A 22,891-nucleotide genomic window follows, 5' to 3' on the forward strand; every position below is an offset into this window, starting at 1 on the left:
ACCCCCATGCCTTTCTGCCTTGGGGTCCCTGTGGCTTCCAGGGCCTGAAGACTAGGGTGACGCCAGGCCTGGGGGGTGGGTCACGCGGGAGCCATGGGCCCTGTGAGAAGCGCTCTGTAACCTGGGCCTGCAGTGGCCCCCTCGATCCCAGTGGGCCCAGGAGGAGGGGCCTTTCCGGAAGGAAACTAAGAGGACGCTGGTGGTCCCTCACCTTCCGCTTATTCGTGCTGTCAGTCCTTGTCCAAAAAGCCCTCCTCCTGGGGACACGGGGGGGGGGGGCTCATGGTTAAGGTTAAGTGTCTGCCTTCAGCTCAGGTCTTGATCTCAGGGTCCAGGAACCAGCCCCTCCCTGTCGGGCTCCCTGCTCAGTGGGGAGCCTGCTTCTCTCTGCCATCTCTCAGGGGTTCCCCCCAGGACTGATGAATGCGAGCACTCTGGCACTCCAGCCTCCAAGTCTGACTAGTGTTTCACTGGGTGATGGCTGCAGGATGCAAGCCAGTCCCACCACAGTCATTTCTGGCTTGGGTGGTTGTCAGCCTGTGGTGGGAGGAGCTCTGTCTCTGTCCCGGCAGGCCCTGCTGTTGCTGGTGGCCTAGCGTCCCCACAGGGGAGGGCTTACCTGCCGCAGAGCAGAGTCAGTCAGGGACAAAGAACCAAGAGATGGAGGGAAATCGTCTTGAAGGCAGATCAAGCTATACCTGAAGCCTGATCAGCCCGTCAAGATTTTGGTTCCACCAACCAGTTCGAGGGCTGTTTCTGTCCACTGCGACATGGAGAGTCTGTTTTGATCCAGAGGTGAAGTCATGAAGCCCCTGCCATGGGCAGGACCCAGTGCTGGAGACGGTGGGGACTCCCAGTCAGGGCATGGGACCCAGATGTGGGTCTTGGCAGCAAAAAGCAAACTGAAGGCCCAAGGATACCGTGGGAGTGCTGTGGAGAGGTGGGGTGGCAGGACATCAGAAGGCACATGAAGACGTCACATAGACGGCGGTCTCCAGCTAGTGGCCCCTCACGCAGCTTGTCCCAGCAGCCCACTGAGGCCACCACTAAGAGACGGGAAGTGGGGAGGCAGGACGAACGCCAGAATCCAGGAGGGACTCCTCCTGTTTATAAGACAACTGGGGGCGGGGGGCTCTGTCAGTTGAGCATCCGCCTTTGGCTCAGATCATGATCTTGGGGTCCTGGGATCGAGTCCTGCACGGGGCTCTCAGTTCAGCAGGGAGCCTGCTTCTCCCTCTCCCTCTGCCCACTGCTCCCCCAGCTCATGCTCTCTCTCAAGTAAATAAATAAAATCTTTGTTTAAGAGATTATATTTATTTATTTGAGAGAGAGACACACAGTGAGAGAGGGAACCCAAGCTGGGGGAGTAGGAGAGGGAGAAGCAGGCTCCCCGCGGAGCAGAGAGCCCAATACAGGGCTCAATCCCAGGACCCGGGGATCATGACCTGAGCCGAAGGCAGAGGCTGAACCGACTGAGCCACCCAGGACGTTTAAATAAATAAAATCTTAAAAAAAAAAAATAAATCAACTGGATTCCGAAAAAGCTTTGAAGAGTTTGCCGCTTGAACCAGACATGACTCTGAACCTCCCCCCAGCTCAGCCTGGGACTCGTCGATGGCTGTTGTGACAACTGGTGTTTGGTTTGCTGAATGCTTTAAAAACATGCCCACGTTGGTTCTGATGCGTCTCTTTGTTGATTTTCTGTCTCTTTTCATTAATTGTTTTTCACATCCTCCTGGGTTTGGGGAGGTGCGTTCTACATCCTGGTAGTGGTTGCTTGTCAGGGTTGCAAAAGTGTCCCTTGCCCTGATTTTCACCCCCGCAGCCTCCCTTGAGGGGCTCGTATGGATGGCTTCCCGTGCTGGGCTTTCTGGCTTTCTGGCCAGAAGCAATGTTCACTGTCAGAGCGGTGCCGCGTCGCCAGGAAAGGGCCTTCCCACAGCAGGGCCAGAAAGGGGACTCAGTCCCGTCCCGCTGGGCAGAGTGGGGTGCAGGGTCTTACTGGCGGTACCACTGTTCAGGTGTGTAAAGAGAAAACGAACCGTGGGTGGGTGGTCCGCAGGTGTTCCTTCTCTCACAGTTTTACAATTCTGTGTGTCTGAAATAATGTGAGAAACATCATAGGGATGGGGCACCTGGCTGGCTCGGCTGGAGAGCATGCAATTCTCAGTCTCAGGGTCGTGAGACCTGCACCCATGTTGGTACAGAGGTTGCTAAAGATAATAATCATAAACTTTAGGGGAGCCTGGGGGGGCTCAGCCAGTTGAGCATCAGACCCTTGGTTTCAGCTGAGGTCATGATCTCAGGGTTACGAGATGGAGCCCCACATCAGGCTCCACACTCAGCATGGAGCCTGCTTGAGATGGTCTCCTGCCCCTCCCCACTGTTTGCACGCTCTCTCTCAAATAAATTTTTAAAAACCCAATAAACTAAAAAAAAAACCTTTTAAAAGTTTAATGATAAATATAAAAATGAAATTATTAAAAAATAATAAACTTACGGGATGCCTGGGTGACTCAGTCAGTTAGGCGTCTGCCTGCAGCTCAGGTTGTGATCCCGGGTTCCTAGGATAGAGTCCTGCATCGGGCTCTCTGCTCAGCAGGGAGTCTGCTTCTCCTTTTGCCGTCCAACCTCCTTGCGCATGCTCTTTCTCTCTCATACTCTCTTATATAAATGTATAAAATTTTTATGTTATTTTATTTATTTGACAGAGAGAGAGATAAAGTGAGAGAGGGGACACACGCAGGGGGAGTAGGAGAGGGAGAAACAGGCTTTCCGCAGAGAAGGGAGCCCAAATCGGGGCTCTATCCCAGTACCCTGGGATCGTGACCTGAGCCGAAGGCAGACTCTTAACAACTGAGCCACCCAGGTGCCCCTAAATGTATAAAAATCTTTAAAAAAGAAACTTTTAAAAGATACCCCAAAAGTCATAGGGATTCTGAAAATTTTCTGCAAAACCAGGGACAGTCACATCCTGGAGACTGAAAGAAAGAAAAGAACGCTGGAGAAATTCTTCCTGTAGGATTTGGGTGGGGTTTTCAGGCAGGTTTTCACTGGGATCCTCCTGGAAGCAGGAGGAGAGCACTGTAAGAAAGCCAGGCTGGGCTGGGAAGGGGCCACCTTGTACTTGGGGGAAAAAGAGAGAATTGCACAGATCCTCCAACACGGAGAGAGGATGGAAGCCCATGTGGGAAAGCAGGACTGCCACGAGGTCAGAGGGGGTGAGGGGTGCAGGGGACATGCTTGAGACATCCCTCCGGGCCAGGACATCCGCTGTTCCCAATGACTCAGTGGAGCCGGTGGCCGGACGCCGCAGTCCACAGTGTGCGTGAGGAGGAAGGTGCTCCGGGTGTAGGTCTGTCTGCGTCCACCGGTCCAATGGCACAGCATGTCCCATGGAAGATGTTAAAAGCCCGCGAACCCGCGTTCATCCTGAACAGCTGCACCATCAAAGGATACGTCTCAGCAGCATCGTAGGTCCCCGAGAAATGAACGAAAGTCGGCCTGGCCCCGAGAGTCTGTGAGGCCCTCAATGCTGGAAGACAGAGAAACAGGGTCTGTGATTCTGACCCAACAAAGCTCTATGACCCAGTGATCGTATGACCATCCAAGGGGCTTTTCGGAAGGGAACCGCAGTAGAATTGCGTTTCTGAGAATGCTTGGGTTTGAAATACAACTGTGTTTCTTTCTTCTCCTTTTTAATTATTTTAAAAAATATTTGAAGTCGGGGCGCCTGGGTGGCTCAGTCGTTAAGCATCTGCCTTTGGCTCGGGTCATGATCCAATCCCATGGTCCTGGGTTTGAGCCCTACATCGGGTCCCTGCTCAGGGGGAAACCTGCCTCTCCCTCTCCCACTCCCCCTCCTTGTGTTCCTTCTCTCACTGTGTCTCTCTGTGTCAAATTAAGAAAAAAAAAATCTTAAAAAAAAGGAAAAAAAGTATTTGAACTCACCCAGAGATGTAGTAAAAGCAAAACCCCCCGAATGGGGAAGTCCTGACGTAACTCTAAATTTTTGTAAAATTTAGTTGCGAAACCAAATGTCTGTTTCAAAGAGAAAAGTCTTTTGAAGAGAAAAATATATATCTATAAATCCTAAAAATCATGTTAAAAGAGGTAACGCTGTCCGTTGTTTATTGTCTGCTATGCCCAGAATCTATTTTAAAGAAATAAATGTGAAGTAACAGAAAACCCAACTCTCCTGAAACCAAAAGGGAATTTGCTGATTCAGGTAATTAAACCATCCAAAGGTAGAACTGACTTTCCAGCATGATTCATAAAGAAGTAATTGATGGGCTGGACTTAATTAATATTAAAAACTTGTGCCCGTCAGGAGAATGAGACAAGCTATAGAATAGGAGAAGCTACTTGCAGAAGACATAGTTCATCAAAGACTGTTAACCAGAACATGCGAAACACTCTTAGGGGGCGCCTGGTGGGCTCAGTGAGTTAAGCATCTGCCTTCAGCTCAGATAGTGATCCTGGGGTCCTGGGATCGAGCCCTGCAGCGGGGTCCCTGCTCAGTGGGGAGCCTGCTTCTCCCTCTGCCTCCCCCTGCTCACGTGTGCTTGCTCTCTCTCTCTCTCTCAAATATATAAAATAAAATAAAAACCCAACTCAACAATAAAAAAAAAGAACTACCCAATTAAAAAATTGGGCAACAGACCCAAATAGACACTTCCCCAAAGAGGACATCCAGGTGGCAAATAGCATATAAGAAAAGGTTCCACATCATGTCATTAAGGAACTGCAAATACCCCTACAGCAGGAAGACACCAGCACACACCTACAAGAACGGCCAAAATTCAAAATGCTGACAACACTAAGTGCTGACGAAGATGTGGGGAGACAGGAACTGTCAGTCCCTGCTGGTGGGAATGCCACACGGTGCAGCCACTGTGGGAGCAAGTCTGGCCATTTCTTATAAAACCAAACATTCTCTCAACCACGCGATCCGGCAATCAGACTTCCAGGTATTTACCCAAATGCACTGAACACTCAGGTCCGCACAAAAACCCGCACAGGGATGTTTATAGCAGCTTTATTCTGGATTGCCAAAACTCGGAGATAGCCAAGGTGCCCCGCAGTAGGTGAGTGGATAAAGAGACAGATGTGGTCCGTCCAGACAATACACTATCGTCCAGCATTAAATGAGCTTTCAGTCTGCAGAAAGACATAAAGGAGACTTAACCACGTGATGGTAAAGTAAGCGGGTTCTCACAGTAAAGTAAGCCACAAGGAACATACATTTACAGCGTCGTACTGTACTGACTGAAAAAAACCCACAGATAAAGGACCACGCAGGTCAAAACCGTGATGTCCGACGGTCGACCGTCTACTTGTTTCAGGGTTCACTCCTTGCCCGGGGCCATCTTCCCAGATTGGGGACCACCGAGCCACAGGAAGAGACCTCCCACAGGTGGTAGCCAGGTTGGGAAGCCCCTCTGTGAGTTCCCCTTGGGCGGGCTGCTCGGGTGGTGATTCATTCACTGGAGACGTCCGAATACAGTGTCTAGGCCGTGGGGCCTGCTCTGGAGGCCGGAAGACCAGCATGGAGAGGCTGGCGGGGCTGGTTTCCGTGGGTGCCCCCTTTCCCTGGCGTCCTTCTCTCCTTGTCTTTGTGCAATCTTCCATCGGGACGTGTCTTTGTCCAAATTCCCTCTCTTTGGGAGGACGTCAGTCTCTGGGGGTGAGGGACCACTGTAGTGACCTCTAACTTAGGTAAAGTCCCTCCCTCCGGATATGACCCCGTTCTCAGCTCCTGGGAGCCAGGACTTCAACATAGAACCTTTCAGGAGCCACGGTTAGGCCCTAACAGGTGCAGAAATCTCCCCGCCCATCATGGGGCCAGATGTGAACAGTAAGGGCCACCGGTACCTGCAATTTCATCAGCATCATCTGGGCTGATGAAGGCCCAGATGATGGGGGCAGGAAGGAAGGCGTTTGTTTGACTTCTTAATTGAATTGGGGAGACTCTTAGCACATTACTCTCGACTTCGCACCCAGAAATACAAGTTGAAAATATTTTTCAGGGGCACCTGGGAGGCTCAGTCAGCTGAGTGTCTGCCTTGCTCTGGTTGTGATCCCAGTGTCCGGGCTCCCTGCTCGGTGGGGAACCTGCTTCTCCCTTTCCCTTCGCCATTCCCCCTGCTTGTGCTCTCTCTTTCTCTCTCCCTCTCAAATAAATAAGTAAAATCTTTAAAAAAGTGCTTTTAAAATTTTAAAGGGAAACATCAGAGATACACAGAATGGGGTGTGTGCCTTCCAAAGCTTGGAGGAGATTAGAACAAAGCAAACTCAACTCATGTAGAAGATAAAGTATCCAGGAAAACCAGAAAGCATAAAATAAGGTGACTCATCATGTCAAACACATAACAATTTGTGTAAGTATTTTAAACTCCTCCGTGAAAAAATTAATGTTTTCAAATGGAGCTAACTGGCCAAATGGTGTTAGTGGTGTTGGCCTCGGGGGAGGGGCAGGGTGATGGGACACCAGAGGGGGAGGGGACTTCTTCTCCGCCATCTTTGAAAGACACTTTTTTTTCCCAAAATATTTTATTTATTTATTTGACACAGAGAGAAAGATCATAAGTAGGCAGAGAGGCAGGCAGAGAGAGAGAGAGAGAGAGGAGGAAGCAGGCTCCCTGCTGAGCAGAGAGCCGGATGCAGGGCTCGATCCCAGGACCCTGAGATCATGACCTGAGCCGAAGGCAGATGCCTAATGACTGAGCCACCCAGGCACCCCCAAAAAGGAACTTTTCTGCCTTTTGGATTTTATTATTATTGCGTTGGGCGTTTTTTTTTTTTTCACTTCTCATTTTTTCAAAAGTTTTAATTTGTTTATCATTGTGTTGTTCCTTTGAAATAATAAATACATAACATAATTAAACCGTGTCGTACAGATCATGTTTTGTTAAAGGGGCCGTGGCATGGGGTATAACTACAGTTATTACGTAACAGCCCCAAACCTTCGGGCACTAGGTCATATCGAATGAAAATACGTGAAGCGAAAACAGTTAGCAGTAAATTGGGAAGTTGTCAGAAATACAGCAGTGTGGGAACCTGTCACCTAACTCTCCAGGCGTGGGCCAGTGAAGTAGGAGAAAGTACTCAAAGGTACAAAGGTATTGAGAATCGAAGTGATGATAAGGTTGATTGATTACTTACCACTCATTCAGCAAGTATTTACTGTGCCTGTATGATGTGCCCCGGCCTGTGGCTAGATCCCCGGAACACAGCAATGAACATAAAGTTTTCATGCCGGAGCTTGATTTACCTGATATTTAGTGACCTTTGCATCTCATAAAGGCAGAACACACCCTCTTTGATGCCCAGGAAACAGTCTCAAATATGAAGCAGGTTATAGGCTCTGGATGAAATGTCAGATTCCTCAAACCTGGAATTGTACTGGCCACATTCTCTGACCACGAGCCGATACACCGGAATCTTCCCCAATGTCTAGGTAACAAAACCAAGGCCCTGAAGAACCCCAACATGGTCCTAGATAATTTTTTTTGAAGTTTATTATTATTTATTTAGTCATCACTACTTGAATGCAGGGCTCGAACCCATGACCCTGAGAGCAAGAGTCTCTCGCTCTCCTGACGGAGCCAGCCAGGTGCCCCCAGTCCTGGATAAATTTCTGATCAGTGGTTGCAAACCTCAGGTGACTATGAACAGACAACGAGAACAGGTCACGGCAAAACGTGAGGCACTGATAACACCAGGGGACTGAGTACTGGTGATCAGTCAGGCTCGGTGCCAAGACTCATAATTCTTTATCTTACATAATCCTCACGACAGGCACAACACGGTGCTTATGTTGTAAAGCAGGCACTCAGCAAACATTGGCAGAATGAACGTATGTGGCCCAGAGAGGCTGAGTCTCTTGCCTAAGACCACACAGCGTGAAGCGGTCAAGCTGGGACTTGGACTCGGACCCGTTAGACTCTAAATCTCGTGCTTGTAATCGCCGTGTCACATCACCAATAGGACTGATGCAGTATGCCAAGGGGATGAGCTGAGAGTCAAGCTGAGGTCAACCAACTTTCCGGGACCTTCCGCGTACCAGTGTGATATTTCTGTCTTTCTCCCCTCTCTCCTTTTTTCCTTCACAGGAAGGAAAGAGACACAGAGTATTGATGTATGCCAGGCGCTGTTGAATACACTGGGGGTTCAGCTGGGAGAGACAAATAGTGAGCGCAGTAAATGTGCAGCCCTATGGAGCGATGAGTTATGAAGGAAAATAGAGTTCAGGAGCTACAGTAACAGCTGTTGAGGACGACTTTCATTAGGAAGGCCAGGGAGGCCTCTCTGCGGCGGGGGTGGCCAGGAGGGAAGGTCGAGGAGGCAGAATGTTGCAGTACACAATGGCATATGCCAAGGTCCTGCAGAGACTGGTCCCGGCCCATGGCAGGCGCGGCAGAGAGGTGGGGTGGTTGGAGCTCGGCCAGCCAGGGGAGAGCTGAAGAGTTCAAGAGGGAGCTGACCCCAAGGTGGTGATGGGATGAGGGGCCATTTATCAACGTGAGGACGCAGGGGGAGGACAGGAGTGGGGCAGGGATGGGAGAGGGAGGGGAGTCGAGAAGAGAGAGGAGAGGCTCAGAGACGGGCAAGAAAGGGAGGGGTCAGCACAGGGTCTCCGGACAAGGTGGGAGGAAGACCAGGACCGTGTGAGTCGTGGAGGCTAAGGTCATGTTTCAGGGAGGCCGGGCCGCTCTGTTCAATGCTCCTAAGACGGGGAGAAATGACACTGGGTCCGACATCATCTGATGAGGGCCCTTCCACTGGGGTGGCGGAAACATGAACAGAAGAGAAAGAGAAAAACATTCGAGGTACAAATTCAACACCAAAGACCGAGACCCACATAGAAGAAAAAGGACTTTGCAAGGAACAGTCATGATGAGAAAAAAGATGGAGCATTTCTTTTCTGGAAAGACAAGAACTAGGATCACGTGCCAAAGATGGCCAGGTGCTGCCATCTGGGGAGAGAAGCCACATGAAGTCATCATTTCCGAAGGACCGCGGGGCAGAGCTGAGAGCCTCCCTGTGGCTGGGCAGCGCAGACTCGCCTTGAGATCCGAGATCCGGGCCGGCGTCTGTCTCCAGCCGTGCCCAGCAGCGCAGGCAAAGTCCCGTGGCGGGTGGAGCCTGGTGGAGCCTGGTTCCACTTGGCGTTTTGCAAGTAGGATGGAGGAAGAGGACCAGAGACCTGGGGGTGTCTGGGTCGGGATGGACAGCTGGGCATACGCAGGGTGAGGTCAGCCGGAAGACCTGCACAGGACGGGGGACAGTGGCCATGTGGACTGGCCAACAGACTCCGGAGCCCGGAGGTTGGGACTAGCGCAGCTCCTGATAACGCCAGGGTCCTGGGGCTTGGCCATTGGGGTGTGTGGTTAAGGTGGGGCGAGGCGTGCAGGGGACGGGGAGCTGCTGGGGAGCTGCTGGGGTGCTGGGCGGATCGCAGAGGCAGCTGTCTTAGTCTTCACCCAATGCTGGAGGCCCCCACCAGGCGGGTAGATGCTGGAAGATGCTTGCAAGCAGGACGGGGGAGGGACGCCAGTCAGCCCGTGGTCGTGCACTTCAAGGAGCCTGGGGCTCTGAAGGGAAGGGAAATTTTCTGGAAACCATAGCAGGGACGGAGGAGGACACCTGCCTCACCCCAGGACATGGGGAATGTGGGAGAGACAACGACAATCTCTTCCAAGAGTTGCTTTGAAGCAGAGCCAAGTCTCCATGAGCTCAAGAGGGCAGAGGGGACGCGGAGAGCAGACCTGGATGGCTTGGGGCAGGGTTGGGGAGGGTAGGAGATCGTCCCTGGGGATAAGCCCAGGGAACAAGGGATGCCCTGGCCAGTGCGGACCAGGGCTAGAGGACATGGTGTACCTGTGAAAGGTGGGGGGTTTGTTTTACTTACAGAGTCTCTTTTGGGCTGGGTCTCCCAGGCACTTTGCTGTAATAATAATGGCAACGCACACCCTGTACTGAATGCCCCCTAGGCTGAAGGCCCTTCTCAGCGTTTACATGTACTAACTTCCCTTATCCTCATGGTTGTCCCGTTACTGCCCCCCTTTGGCCAGTGGGGGAACCAGGCAGGAGAGGGTGGGTAACTTGCCCACGTGGGGAGTCTAGATTTGAACTCAGGCACCTGACCCTTACCTAAGCCTTGTCTTATTTTTTTTTTTTTTCTTTTTTTAATCTCAATTTTAAGAAAGTATTTTGTTGGGGCACCTGGGTGGCTTAGTTGGTTAAGTGTCTGCCTTTGGCTCAGGTCAGGATCTCAGGGTCCTGGGATCGAGTACCACATCGGGCTCTCTGCTCAGCAGGGAGCCTGCTTCTCCCTCTGCCCCCCAACCCTGGTGCTCTCTCTCTCAACAAGGTATTTTGTTTTTATTTATTTATTTTTTTAATGTGAGCTCTACACCCACCGTGGGGCTCGAACTCAGGATGCCAAGACCAAGAGTCACAGGGTCCTCCAACGGGGCCAACCAGGCACCCCTAAGGAGGTATTTTATTTACCTTCATACAGCCAAATTGTTGTCATTTCAACACGTAATCAATATAAAATGTTATCAATGAGATCTCTGACATTTTTTTCTCCATTACGAAGTCTTCAACATCCAGTTTGTGTCTGAAATCAGATGCGCCACGTTTCTCATGTTCAGCGGCCACATGTGGCAAGAGGCACCGTAGTACTCACTCCTCAGGCTTGGCTCTCCTCGCATTCCAGTCCACATCTGGCTGTCCCGCGAGGCGGGCAGTGCCCGGCGGGGAAGGTGATCTTCCCGGGGAGCTCACCCACCCATCTCCCCAAGCCTCCTGGAAATCCCTCCATGTACTTTAAAGGAAATTTTGCAGAGGTGTTGGTGATTCTTTGCGTGGCCAATCCTGAAGGAGAACAGGGCTCTCATGATGGAAGCCAGTCTTTTTTTTTTTTTTCTTAAGATTTTATTTATTTGTCAGAGAGAGTGAGCACAGGCAGACAGAGTGGCAGGCAGAGGCAGAGGGAGAAGCAGGCTACCCACCAAGCAAGGAGCCCCATGTGGGACTTGATCCCAGGAGGCAGCCGCTTAACCAACTGAGCCACCCAGGCATCCCGATGGAAGCCATTCTTATCTGTTCTGGGAAGTTGTGGGTTTTCCAAGAAGCAGTGTGGGGTAGTGGTTCAAAGCACATGTTCGAGTTGCCTCATTTGTTTCCAGGTTCCTCTGCTTGACCTTGGTTAAGTAATGATCTCCCTATGTCTCAGCGTCTTCATCTGTAAAATGGGAGATACTACTCATACTTGCCGGTTTGTGATGAGGATCATGTTTATTCATATATGTACATAAAGTGCTTAGAACACGCCCAGACACAAGTAAGCCCTGTGTGTATATTCTGCACCAGCTCCCACAGAGCATGGCTCCCAGGAGAGATTCTCCGGGGTTCTGGGTCTGAATCGGCCTGGCTTTCAAACCAGGTTTGTCTAAATCCAGAACTCATGGCCTACCTCCAGCAATTGGTTGGACAACTAGACAAGCCTTGCCCTCCAGGGTCCACTTTCCCCACAATATAGCAGGGAAGGATATCTTCATAGAATTCCTTTAGCAAATTCCAGGTGGCTATTCTTGAAGATTTTATTTATTTATTTGACAGACAGAGATCACAAGCAGGCAGAGAGAGGAGGAAGCAGGCTCCCTGCTGAGCAGAGAGCCCGATGTGGGGCTCAATCCCAGAACTCTGGGATCATGACCTGGGCCCAAGGCAGAGGCTTTAACTCACTGAGCCACTCAGGCGCTCCCCCGCCCCCCCCCCCAGGTGGCTATACTATCCCAGGCACAGTGTGAGGGCATAGCTCTAAAGAAGACAGACCAGTCTCCCCCTTTGTGGAATTTACTTTTTTGAACGTGTTGAAAGAGGAGGTATAATAAATGTAGATAAATAAATAATAAGGCAACCGGGATAAGTGCTCGGGGAAAACGGAGGTGTGATATGATGGAGAAGGGTGGGGATAAAAATGTCTCATCTAGTTCTGAACTCCAACAGTACTGAACTCCTTGCTGTTTCTCCCAAACCTCTTACTTGCTTTTGCCCCAGGACCTTTGCACATGCTATTACCATCTTTTCTCTTCTTTACCTGCTAACTACTACTTGTTTTTCAGGTCACTGCTTTGATGTCATTTCTTCCAGGAAACCCTCCCTGATACCCCAAGGCTGTCTTAAGTGCCTCCTCTGTGTCTCTAAGAGTCCGGAACTTTTCAGCATCACACCAGTTACACCATACTAGAACTTCCTGGTGATTTCTCCATGTCTTCCAGGCCTCCCTCTAAGCCTATGACTCTATGGTCTACAGTAAAGAATACATTTCATATCATTATGGAGTACACACATACGCACACACACACACGAACGTATATGGTAAATGCAAGTGAAACAAATGTCTCACAAAATAATATTCACTCTCATGACATATGATATACCTAAACTTTTATTCTCATTAAACAAAAAGAATGCTGAAATAAGTCAATTGAAATAAAGTCAATCTAGTGGGCCTCAAACAGCATTTGGAAAATGGAAAACAGCATTTGGGAAAAAAATTTTTTTTTAAAGATTTTTATTTATTTATTTTTCAGAGACAGAACACAAGCAGGGGAAGCATCAGGCAGAGGGACAAGCAGGCTCCCTGAAAAATAAACATCTGGAAAAATCTTCTCTTTTAAGTTATTTGTTTCAGTAATCTCTATGCCCAACATGGGGGCCTCGAACTCACGACCCTGAGATCAAGGGTCACTTGCTCTTCTGACTAAGCCAGCCAGGAGCCCCTGCATTCTGAAAATCTTGCCCTCGGGCACCTGGGTTAAGCTCATTCAACTCGGGCCATGATCTCCAGTCCTGGCATCGAATCCCCCTTCCCGCTGGGCTCCCTGCTCAGCGGGGAGCCTGCTTCTCCCTCTCTCTCTGCTGCTCCCCCTGCTCATGCTTCCTCTCTCTTTCAAATAAATAAGATAAAATCTTAAAAACAAAAAAAGGATAGAGGAAATCTTACCCTAGCCAGAGGTCAGAGTATTTCCTCTACGGAGAGCCTGTTAGTGGATGTTTTAGGCTCTGTAGGGCCATATGGTTTCTGTGATAAGAACAATATTCAAAACCCCAGCTGTTTGCATCATGAAAGTAGCCCAGACACCATGTGAATAAAGAGTTGTGGGGTCTTTTTCGATATAAATTCATGGACACTGTCATTCGAATTTCTTATAATTTACACATCATAAAATCTCCTTCTTCTTCCGGCGTCCTAGCTTGGCGCTCATCAGAAAGCAGGCGGCAGGCTGGGTTGGGCTAGGGGCCACGGTTAACCAACCCGTCCCTGCCGCAGCCCTTAAACTCGGCGGAGGCAGGGACCACGGTCTTCTCTCCTCCACCACATCCCTCAAGTCCCACACAAAGCCTCCCTTGCATTCGCTCAGTACTCAGGGAGCAGATTACGAAAGGTGGCAATGTGTGAATTAAATATTTTTGTTACACAAGGACTGGGCGCTTGTGGAAGAAAAAGGAGCAACACAGCTAAAACCAAGCAGATCTTCAGTAATCCTGCCGCTGAGCAATCATCGCATCCTTTCCCACTTTTTATGCAGTAGAAGCCAGGAATTCAGAGAAAGGTTATTTTCTGGCCAAGGGAATGGTAAAAAAAAGTTCTATTTCCCCTCAGTTCACCAGGGACATGGGCTTCCCTTTTATGGTCTTAGGAGACAAACAGGGCATGCTGAGGGCTGTTTGGGGGGGGGAAGGTGGGGAGAAGGGGGGGGGAGTCTACCCTTATCAGGGAGTCATGGAAGTTCTCCTTTCCTAGGGAAGTGATGTTCAGGCTGAGACGATTGAGCAAGAAAATGGGGAAGTTGCGCTGTGCCTTCAGAGGCGTCTGGCTAGACGGTAGAGAGGGGGTGGGGAGGAGCATGAGATCAGCCTGCGGAGGCGGGCACAGACTGCAGGACAAGGGTCTTCTCACCTAGATCTAATTACCAGCTTATAGGAACTAAGGAAGATAGACGAAGAAATTCAAAAAACCAAACCAAACCAAATGACAAAAACCAAAAACCACAGCAGAAAACATCTCAAGAAGGCAATCAGCCAGATCCAGAATGAGGAAGATTCTACGGGATGAAGATTCTGTTTCTCATTGAATCAGTGGCTTGCAAACAAAAAGATTAAAGGGAGGGAATTCCCTTAGGAAGCCAAAGCCACGTGTGGGGCCTTGTTTATGTCTTGGAACGAATCAGCTGTAAAAGCCATCTCTGAGATAATCAAAGAGATTTGAACGTGAACTTGGTATTGGAAGAGAGTAAGGAGTAATTGCTAATTTTGTTGGCTACAATAATGGGCCGGTGGTTACATTTGTTACTTGTTAGTTATAGATGCAAGTAAATGAGATGGCAGATGTCTGGGCTGTGCTCTCAAACACCCGGAAAGAAGCTGGGTGTGAGTGTGTGTGTGTGTGTGTGTGTGTGTGTGACATCTTGTGATAGACTAATATATATTTGGTCTTTGTTCCAGTTCCTGGCAGGGTGCTTCTCAAAATCTTGGAATTTCCCGAGTCAGAGGGGAGAGAGGAGGGATTTTTGTTATTCATACTAAGGTCTTTTCCAACAGGGACCTGAGTGCATGCTAACGAGGGTGGGTCCTGGATCTCTTCAGGATTATTCCCCAGGAATAATATCCTGCCTGTCTGGATGGCAGGCAGCCACCTGTGGGGGTTTAAGAAGGAGCTGGGAGGGGGGTCCTGCCTCTGTCCAGACAGTCTACTCTGCAGCATTTAAAGCCAAAGATATGCCCTTCAATTAGTCTCTTTCACAACCCACCTTTAAAAATGTTCTCCAGGAAGCTGATGATACCATCTACAGAATGAGGCAACTCTTTCACACCATACCCGCTGGTGTCTCTGGTTTTGCAGTGACCCCAACCTCCTCCCCGTGACCAGGCCACACTCGTTCTCACCGTGGCCATCTCCAAGGCTAGTGGCCGAGACTTAGGCTGACAAAAACCTAAGCTTAAACCAGAACTCTTTTCTGATTTTATTTATGTATTTGAGAGAGAGAATGAGAGAGAGAGAGAGAGCGCATGAGTGGGGCGAGAGGGAGAGGGAGAAGCAGGCTCTGGGCTGAGCAGGGAGCCCGATAAAGGCCTCGACCCCAGGACCCTGGGATCATGACCTGAGCCGGAGGCAGCCCCTTAACTGACTGAGCCCCCAGGCACCCCAAAACTCCTTTAAAATCTCATTTTGGCCACTGCAGATAATGACCAGGGAATGGTGTGTTTGTTTCCCTTTTTTCTTAGACAGCCAGGGAACTAGCTCTCTGGGGGATGGGTCCCGTTCTAAATGCCACTGGTCAGTTTGTCTTCGGTAACAGAGTGTGGCCCCACTGCTGTTCACACCACGAGGGACCGCATGGCCACCGAGAGAGGTAAGCCTCCTCATCCCTTACCCATCCTCCTCTTCCCAAACCACATCTCTCTGGGAGCCAAGGCCAGTGTAGCCCACTTCTGACACTATCAATTAGCTGTTTTTACTCGTGGCACTCTGATACCAAAGTTGTGTGTATGTGCGTGTGTTCCCCACACAACCTATTCTCCACCTGCCCAGATCGCACCTTGTGGGGTGGGAAACTGATGTCCTCTTCGGCCAAGTCTCACACTAGGTCCCCAGAGTGAGCTCAATCTCCAAGGCTGCCCCCACTTTAGATGCCTCTGTATTTGTACGACTGAGTCGAAGTTAGGGCTCCCGGGACCCCCTCCGCAGGTCTGCTAATTTACTAGAGCGGCTCATGGAACTCAGGAACACGGTTTCCCACCACTGATTGATTACCAAGGACACAACTCAGGGACAGGCACGTGGTGGAGATGCACAGGGCAAGAGGTGGGCGGTGGGGTGGGGAGCCCTCATGCCCTCTCCAGCTGTACCACCCTCAGAACCTGCTTCAGGGTGCCCACCAGCACAGATGCTCTCAGATCCCCACCGGTGAGGGGGTTCTGGGGAGGGTCTATTATCTTAGCACGACTGATGAGCTCTTGGGGACTAACTCCAGCTCCAGCCTCCTCACCACTCCCTGGTGGTTGAAAAGTGGGGTGAAAATTCCGGCACTCCACTCACACTATTCCCAGCAACCAGCCCCCATTGGAAGTTAAATGGGGTCCACCTAGGGTCACCTCATTAGCATAAACTCAGGTATGGTTGGGAGAGCTTGCGATGAATGACCCAAGATACTCTCCTATCACCCTTTTCACTAAGGAGCTTCCAAGGGTTTCAGAACCTCTTGTTCCAGGAGCCTGGCAAATGCCTTATTGTGTCGTAGATTCCCAAGAAGTAGGAATGAAATGAGAGAAAGATTGATAATTGTTGAAGCTGAGTGATAGGTACATAGAGATTCTGATGCAGTCTCTGGGCTTTTGTGGGTATTTGGAAACTTAGATGCTAAAACCTTTATAATAAAAGAGAATGAAAGAAAGGGAGAGAAGAACCCGTAAGCCACGCGGCCTGTTTATGAAGACAAAGACGTTAGCATTGACGCAATACCATTAGCTGAACCCTACAGATCTTGTTGGGATTCCTCCAGGTTTTTCATTAATGTGCTGCTTCTGCCCCAGGATCCAAGGCAGGGGACCACACCCTGGTCAGAGGTCCCCTGTCCTACTCCCTTCCTGTCAGTTTCTGGGACCTTTCTTGCCTTCAGTGACTTGGACGCTTTGAAGAAGGATGACCAGGCATTTTGTGGACGGCCCCATTGTGGACTTGCCTGCTGTTTTCTCACCATCAGACCGAGGTTATGGATTTTTGGGAAGAATACGAGGGTGAAGTGACTTTCTCATTGCAAAACCTCAGGAAGCACAGGATGTCCACCTGACTTAGGCTCATTAACCTTCATCACTTGGTTAAGGCGGTGTCTGCCAGGCTCGTCCACTACTTTTCCCTTTCTATACTCAGTGACTGAGTCACTAAACCCAGCCCACACTCCGGGGATTTTAAGAGTGGAGGAAGGTCACGGAGAGATTTAAGCAGGTTTAGTCGTGTCCTAGAAGGAATTCCCTGCCTGACACGCGAGTGGGCAGTGAGAGTGGACATGACCTGGATTTGAGGGACGTTCCCAGTGTGACTCAGCGCAAGCTGGGTCTCCGTGGCGCACGAGGAATGGGAGGAGGATGGCCCACGGTTGGGGGGCTGGAGGCCTTTCGCGACCCCTAAGCCAAGGCCTGCGCGCCCCCAGGAGCTCGTGTGTCCCCTGCCCGCCAGTGAGAAGCCCCTCTCCGCTCCTGGGTCCCGCCTCAACTCGGAGCGGATCGCTGAGGGCTACTGGGGCCTAGAGACTGGCACACAGACAGCAGAAGTGTGGGGTCACCAAGGAGGGTCGCAGTTGAACTGCAGCGGTCGCTGGGCTGAAAGAAGCTGGAGGAAAACGAGTCCGCCAAAACCCTTGCTACCCGCACGGCTAGAGCGGGTCACGCGTGTGTAACCAGGGCGTCCGGACCCAGCGGTTGCAAACGATGCTTTATTCACCCCGACTCCCAGCCCGCCGCCCCGCGCCGCGTCTTTCGGTTCTCCCTCCCGGGGCGTGCGGGGGTGCGGGGGACGGCCACACCTGAGCCCTCACCTGCGCCGGCGCGCCCCCCGCCCGGGTTTCTTCTCCCCTCGGCGCCTGCGGGCGGGGGCGGGGGGCGCGGCGGGGGCCGGGACCGGGGGCACCGGCCCGGGCGCGGGTCGGGCCCCGCTCCCCTGCGGGGGCTTGTAGACCAAGTGGAAGATGAAGGCGTTGCAGTACCTGAGGGGGCGGGACGCGTCAGGGGCGTGGCTTCGACGGGACGGGGGCGGGGGCGGGGCGGCCCGACGCCCCTGGGCGGTGGGCGAGCGAGCGGACGGGGTCCCGGGGGCTGCGCCCCGCCCGCCGTGTGGGCGTGGGGTTGAGGCCAGCGAGGGCGGGGCTGGGGGTCGCGGGAAGGGGTTCTCCGGAGGGCGCAGAACCCCGCGGGGGTCGTGGGCCCTTACCAGGGCATGCAGTTGTCCGCGGCTCGCAGGCGAAAGGGGGAGCGGAAGGGGTTGGGCCGCGGGGGGCTGGTGCCCCCTCCGGTGGCCACCGCCATGGTCTGGTCGTCCATCACGCAGCCGTACTCGCTGCTCTCCGTGAAGAAGGCCGGGACTCGGAGGGACTGTGGTGGACGCGGGCCTCTGACTCTAGAAGCGGCGCCTCCGCCCAGCCCCTCCCTAGGCGCCAGGGGCGCAGACCGCGGTGGAAGCCTGGGACCCAGACAGACTAGGAGCGGGAGAGGCACGAAGCAGACAGACAAGACAGACCGGGTCAGGAGGGCCCTGGGCGCGCCCCGGGTCTGGAGCAGAGAGTGGAAAGAAGAGGCTTTCGGAGAAGGAGGACGGAGGGGGAGTGGCAGGAGAGGAGATCCCTTTTAGCCCCAAAGCAGGTCCCTTTTGGCCCATCCCCCACCTGTAGCCGGGGCAGCGAGCTCAGCCAAGTGTCCTTGAGACCGAAGCCAGAATTGAATCCTGCAGGCCGAGGGAGAGCGGGCAGAAGCTGTCTCCCACGGCCTTCGCCCATGTCCCCACACTCCTACCCCAGGCTCTTACCAATAACCAGGTCCGGCTTGGGCCCCTGGAGCAGGTGGTAGGGCCGCGCGGACACCTTGATCTGCAGGTCCCTTCGGCCCCCCTTCTCCTTAGTGCTAGAGCTGAGCCGCGCAGATACTCCAGAACCCGGACGAACAGATACTTCTGGGCCATCCTGGGGAGCCAGGAGCGGAGGGGAGAAACCGCTCCAAGTTGGGGCACTGAGAGGGCATGTTAGGCAAAGGGAGTGCAGGAGGTAGTGGGCAGCTCCTCCCCCACCAACCCTCACCCTCTGCAGGGTAAAATGCTGCTGGTCACTGTCCAGGGGCAGGCCGTCACCCACAAACTGCAGCTCCAGCGCCACGTGGGGGAGCAAGACCAAGAGCTCCTGAGGCAGAGAGGACAGATCAAGGTCCCACCCCACCGCCAGCTCCACACCCAAATGCCCAGCCTCTGGTCCTGGAGGGACTTACCCAGAACACCATGACGAGGTCGAACTCCTTCCCTGCTTCCACCACATGGATTTTCAGTGACTGCTTGTTCTGGATGTTGAGCTCAGGGACTGGGAGAGAAGCTAGAGGCTTAAGAAGATGGTCTCCCTTCCCCGTGTCCCCCTCCAGCTCCCTGCCCCCCTCACTCCCGCTGCTCTGCTCTCCTTACAGGATTGGGGCACCAGGTGTGTGATGACGTAATACACAGTCAACGGGTAGGTGAGAAGCACGGCCATGGGGGAGTCCAAGCCGAGGCCCCTCCATGTGTAGTAATCCTGCCATGAGCCTGGGGAGAGCGGGTTAGTGGGGGACCTGGCCCCCGTGTAGATCCCAGCCCCTCTTAGACTAATAGCCCCCTCTTCCTCAGCCAGTTCAGACTGCTGACCCGCCCGTCTTTGTCCCTACCTCTAGCTCCCTCAGGGCCCCTCCAGCTCACCAAAGAGGCCCCTGGGTGGATCTGGGGGCACAGGGGGCATCAGGGAAGGCCCATCCCCCTGGAGAAGCTGGTAGGGATCTCCTGGAAGGATGGAAGGAAGAAGAGGATCCTGGTGTCAGGAAGGCCCCCACCCGGCTCATCCCCCTCTTCCTTCCAAAGGAGCTATGTTTCCTGGAGCTACAGCAAGAGGAATGGGAGATTGCCTGTGGACGCGGCTTCTCGAGGGGGTGGGCAGGGGTGACTTCTTTGAGGACTGGGGAAGGACTCAAATGACCGTGGGGGTGGCAGTGGAGTTGGGTGCGTGCATGGGGGTGTTATCCAGGGCCCTGTTTTCTCTCCCCATCCTTCCCTCTAGGCTGAGGGACCCATGCCTGAAGAGAGGCCACACGAACCACTGAGAAGAAGGCTGAGGGCTGGTGCGCTGCCCCGGGGGTGCCTGGGGGTGCCAGGGCCTGGAATGAGCATGCTGAGTTGGGTCCAGTAGCCACGAGTGAGGCCCCGTGAGGCCAGAAAGGCCTCCTTGTTGAAGGTTTCACTGGTCACCTCTGGAGAAGGAGGAGGGGAGCAGTTGAGGGCCTGGTGGCTAGAACCTCAGGCTCTAGCTCTTCTCGAGGCCCCTGGCTCTGAACCGGGTTCTGGTCCTCCAGAGAACGAATATTTCCTAGTGTCTACAGGGCCAAAGGCACCAAACCCATAAGGTCCTTGTAACAATTTTACCGTTTTTAAAAATACTCATTAGACAGATGAGAAAACCGAGGGCCTAAAAACTCAAGGGATTGTTGATGGCCCCCAATCACTGGTGGGGCTGGGCAGCGGGGGATGCAGGCTCACACTCCTCTTCTCCAGACCCTGTCTGCAGCCCCAGGGCTCTAGCCTCCAATCCTAAATCCCCAAGTACTTGGCCTTCAGACCCAGAACCCTGTACCCAGGCACCCAGCCTCAGTCCCAAACCCCTACCTCAGTTCCCCTCCCTCCCACTGCCCCATCACCTTGGGGTACCTGCGGCATAGGTAAAAGGCAGAGTTGCCAACTCCCCGGCCCGCTCCATGAAGGCTGCAAGCCTTGGGCACCAAAATCGGTGGCTCACGTCGTCAGGGCATCGCCGCCAGTCGGCCCGGAGACAAGCCTCGCCACAGTACAAGACAGCACTGCACTGGGGGCTGGGGTCACAGGGGGTGGTGGGCACCCAGCTTTCAGCCCTGTGGGTGCTTGGTCCTTGTGTGTCCTGCAGCTGCCCGTTTTTCTGAATACTCTGCTCGGGACAGCCTGCTTTCTTCTCTCCTTTGACTTCCCAGGCCCTCCCTCCCCCACCGGCCAGTTTTCTCTGCTTGCCTGATTGTTGGGGGGGCTCCCTCCCTCTCATGCCACCTTTTTGGCTGCTCACCAAGGTGTCAGCTTCACTTCAAAGCTATGCCTGTGACAGACGTGGCAGGTTCGAGCCCGGAGGGAGGCAAACGTGAAGCCCGGCCGGGGACCCCACGTCCGCATTGGCGCCTTGGCTAACTTCACTCCCAGCCTCGGGACCAGACTCTGCAAGTCTCTGAATGGGGCCAGGCACCATCAGGCTGGGGGGCTCAGGAGTCCAGATCCCTATGCCTCCCCAGCCTCAGATACCACATTTCTGTACCGATGCAGCTGGGCGTCTCCCACGGTGAGCTGCCGGGGCTTTCGAGGGTCTCCGGAGCCCATTGGGCAGGCCATGCTGTGGCAGAGGAGAGCGTAGGCCCGAGGAGCCAGGTTCTCCGTCCCTGAGGCCTTGCTGGCACTCCCCTGGGTTCCGTCCATCAGCAGGTCAATGCCCAGGATGGTGCCATGTTCATCGGTCACCAGTAAGAGGCAGGAAAGATGCAGGGGGGCGGCCTCTGGGGAAGGAAGGAGAAGTCAGGGGCAGGGGTATGAACGTCATACGTGCAACGGCTAGACGGGCCAGCGAAGTGAACAGAGGGAACCGGGTAGAGAGGGTATGCCTCATCAGAAGGGGACACCGGTGCCGGGGTGTCTGTGGCCATGCAGAAGTGTGAGCCTGCTGTTGGAACTTTCCAGCTTTTCTGAGACTTCTGGAATTCTTTCCTTTCAATATATAAATACTGGCTCCAGTTGAAAAAACAGAAAACATCATGGGTCCATGAAAACACCTCTCCAGGCCAGACTGCCCTGCAGGCCAGGCCACCCATTGGTGACACCCGGCTGGGCTGCCTGGTGGAGGAGGTCTTCCAAAGGGCAAATCCCCAGCCCAGGGGTTCTTACCGCTTCTCCGCCCCTTCCTCCTCTCAGGGCCGGCTTCATCCTCTGCCTTGTCCTCCCGGCAACCATCCTCTCCGCCTCCTGCCAACTGCGAAGCCTCCTCTGTCTCCCCTGGAGGGTTTGCTTCCTGGGGGGACTCCCTGCTGGCGGGGACTGGCTCCCCAGCCTGGCCACGGTCTACTTTCTCCAGGCCTGCACCCTCCTCCTCTCCATTCTCTTCCTCTTCCTCCCCCTCCTCCTCCTCTTCCTCCCCTTCCTCCAGGCTGACAAAGCTGACATAGGGGCTTAGGTCTCGCAGGTGGAGTGGGGGTTCATCTCCCAGGAACCGGGCAGCCCCCAGGCCTAGTCCAGGGCCTGGCTCTGCCCCTTGCCCCAGGCTGATGCCCACACTTCGGTTGGGCAAGACGTGAAGCACCCAGAGGGCAGGGTCCTGGGGCAGCCTTCTGATCTGAGACTCCAGCTGGCGCCAGCGGCCCTCAAGGCTGGACCCCGCAGCCCCACGCTCCGCCGCGAACTTTCGGAACCAGCCAAACAGGAGGGCAGCGAAATCAAGGAACTCATCTCGGTATCCAGAAACAAACTCCATGTCTTCAGGGCCACAGGGTCTGGGCCCAGACTGAGCAGAGAGAGGAAGGGGTGTATGGTGAGGGAGAGGGTAGGAGTGGTTCACAAAATGGGGGCGTGGTTGAGGGTCTCAAGACAAGTTTTCAGGGCTCAGGGTGGGAGTTCAGGGGGAGAACGGGGCTAGGCTTGGAAGTGGGCGAGCAGGGGTTAAGACGAGTAGTCAGGAGTGAGATGGTATTTGGGGCCCAAATCTGCGGCCCAGCCCCTCCAGAGTAGGGTAATCCTATGGGGACCGGACCACCAGGAGGGATTATTTTGGATCCATCTGTAGGGTATGGGGGGGAGGGACCGGAGCCGGGGCATCCCCTCGGCTTGGATCGGTTCGGCCGGGGGCCCCCGCGGACCTAGCCCCTCCCGGCCGCCCCTCCACTCCGGTACCTGCAGCCGCCGCCGCCACTTTTCGAAGGTAAATACCTCGGGACTGGCGGGGGGCGGGCGTGACGTCAGGGCGGCCCGAGCCCGCTGCCCGGCTGGCCCCGCCCCCAGCGCCCGAGGCGCGCGCGGAGGGGGCCGGACTGGGTT

The 22,891-nt window shown here is 53.5% G+C and overlaps 1 protein-coding gene and 2 long non-coding RNA genes across 7 annotated transcripts; 2 read left to right on the top strand and 1 right to left on the bottom strand.

Moving 5' to 3' along the window:
* Window positions 1–15,216: 15,216 nt before the first annotated feature.
* Window positions 15,217–17,640, top strand: LOC309851945. Its single transcript, XR_014305006.1, has 2 exons — window positions 15,217–15,431; window positions 16,612–17,640. It is a non-coding gene; the product is annotated as an uncharacterized lncRNA (long non-coding RNA).
* ZMYND15 (zinc finger MYND-type containing 15) lies at window positions 17,515–22,854 on the bottom strand. 5 transcript variants are annotated; one of them, XM_082707895.1, is made up of 14 exons: window positions 22,748–22,854; window positions 21,749–22,361; window positions 21,129–21,363; window positions 20,886–21,041; window positions 20,501–20,661; window positions 19,894–20,046; window positions 19,502–19,582; window positions 19,235–19,351; window positions 19,048–19,136; window positions 18,864–18,962; window positions 18,596–18,749; window positions 18,456–18,514; window positions 18,005–18,165; window positions 17,515–17,780 (listed from the first exon to the last, which is right to left on the bottom strand). In XM_082707895.1, the coding sequence occupies exons 2-14, from the start codon at window positions 22,329–22,331 to the stop codon at window positions 17,609–17,611; spliced, it is 2,220 nt and encodes a 739-aa protein (XP_082564021.1). In that variant the 5' UTR covers window positions 22,332–22,361; window positions 22,748–22,854; the 3' UTR covers window positions 17,515–17,608. The 5 variants fall into 5 exon arrangements, with proteins under 5 accessions (XP_082564021.1, XP_082564023.1, XP_082564019.1 ...); XM_082707897.1 differs by lacking the exon at window positions 19,235–19,351; XM_082707893.1 differs by having other exon boundaries at window positions 18,596–18,962.
* On the top strand, window positions 18,256–19,925 carry LOC309851944. Its single transcript, XR_014305005.1, has 4 exons — window positions 18,256–18,313; window positions 19,237–19,280; window positions 19,661–19,728; window positions 19,857–19,925. It is a non-coding gene; the product is annotated as an uncharacterized lncRNA (long non-coding RNA).
* Window positions 22,855–22,891: the final 37 nt, after the last annotated feature.

This window comes from Mustela nivalis, assembly GCF_964662115.1.
Source record: "Mustela nivalis genome assembly, chromosome: 17".
Taxonomy (NCBI): domain Eukaryota; kingdom Metazoa; phylum Chordata; class Mammalia; order Carnivora; family Mustelidae; genus Mustela; species Mustela nivalis.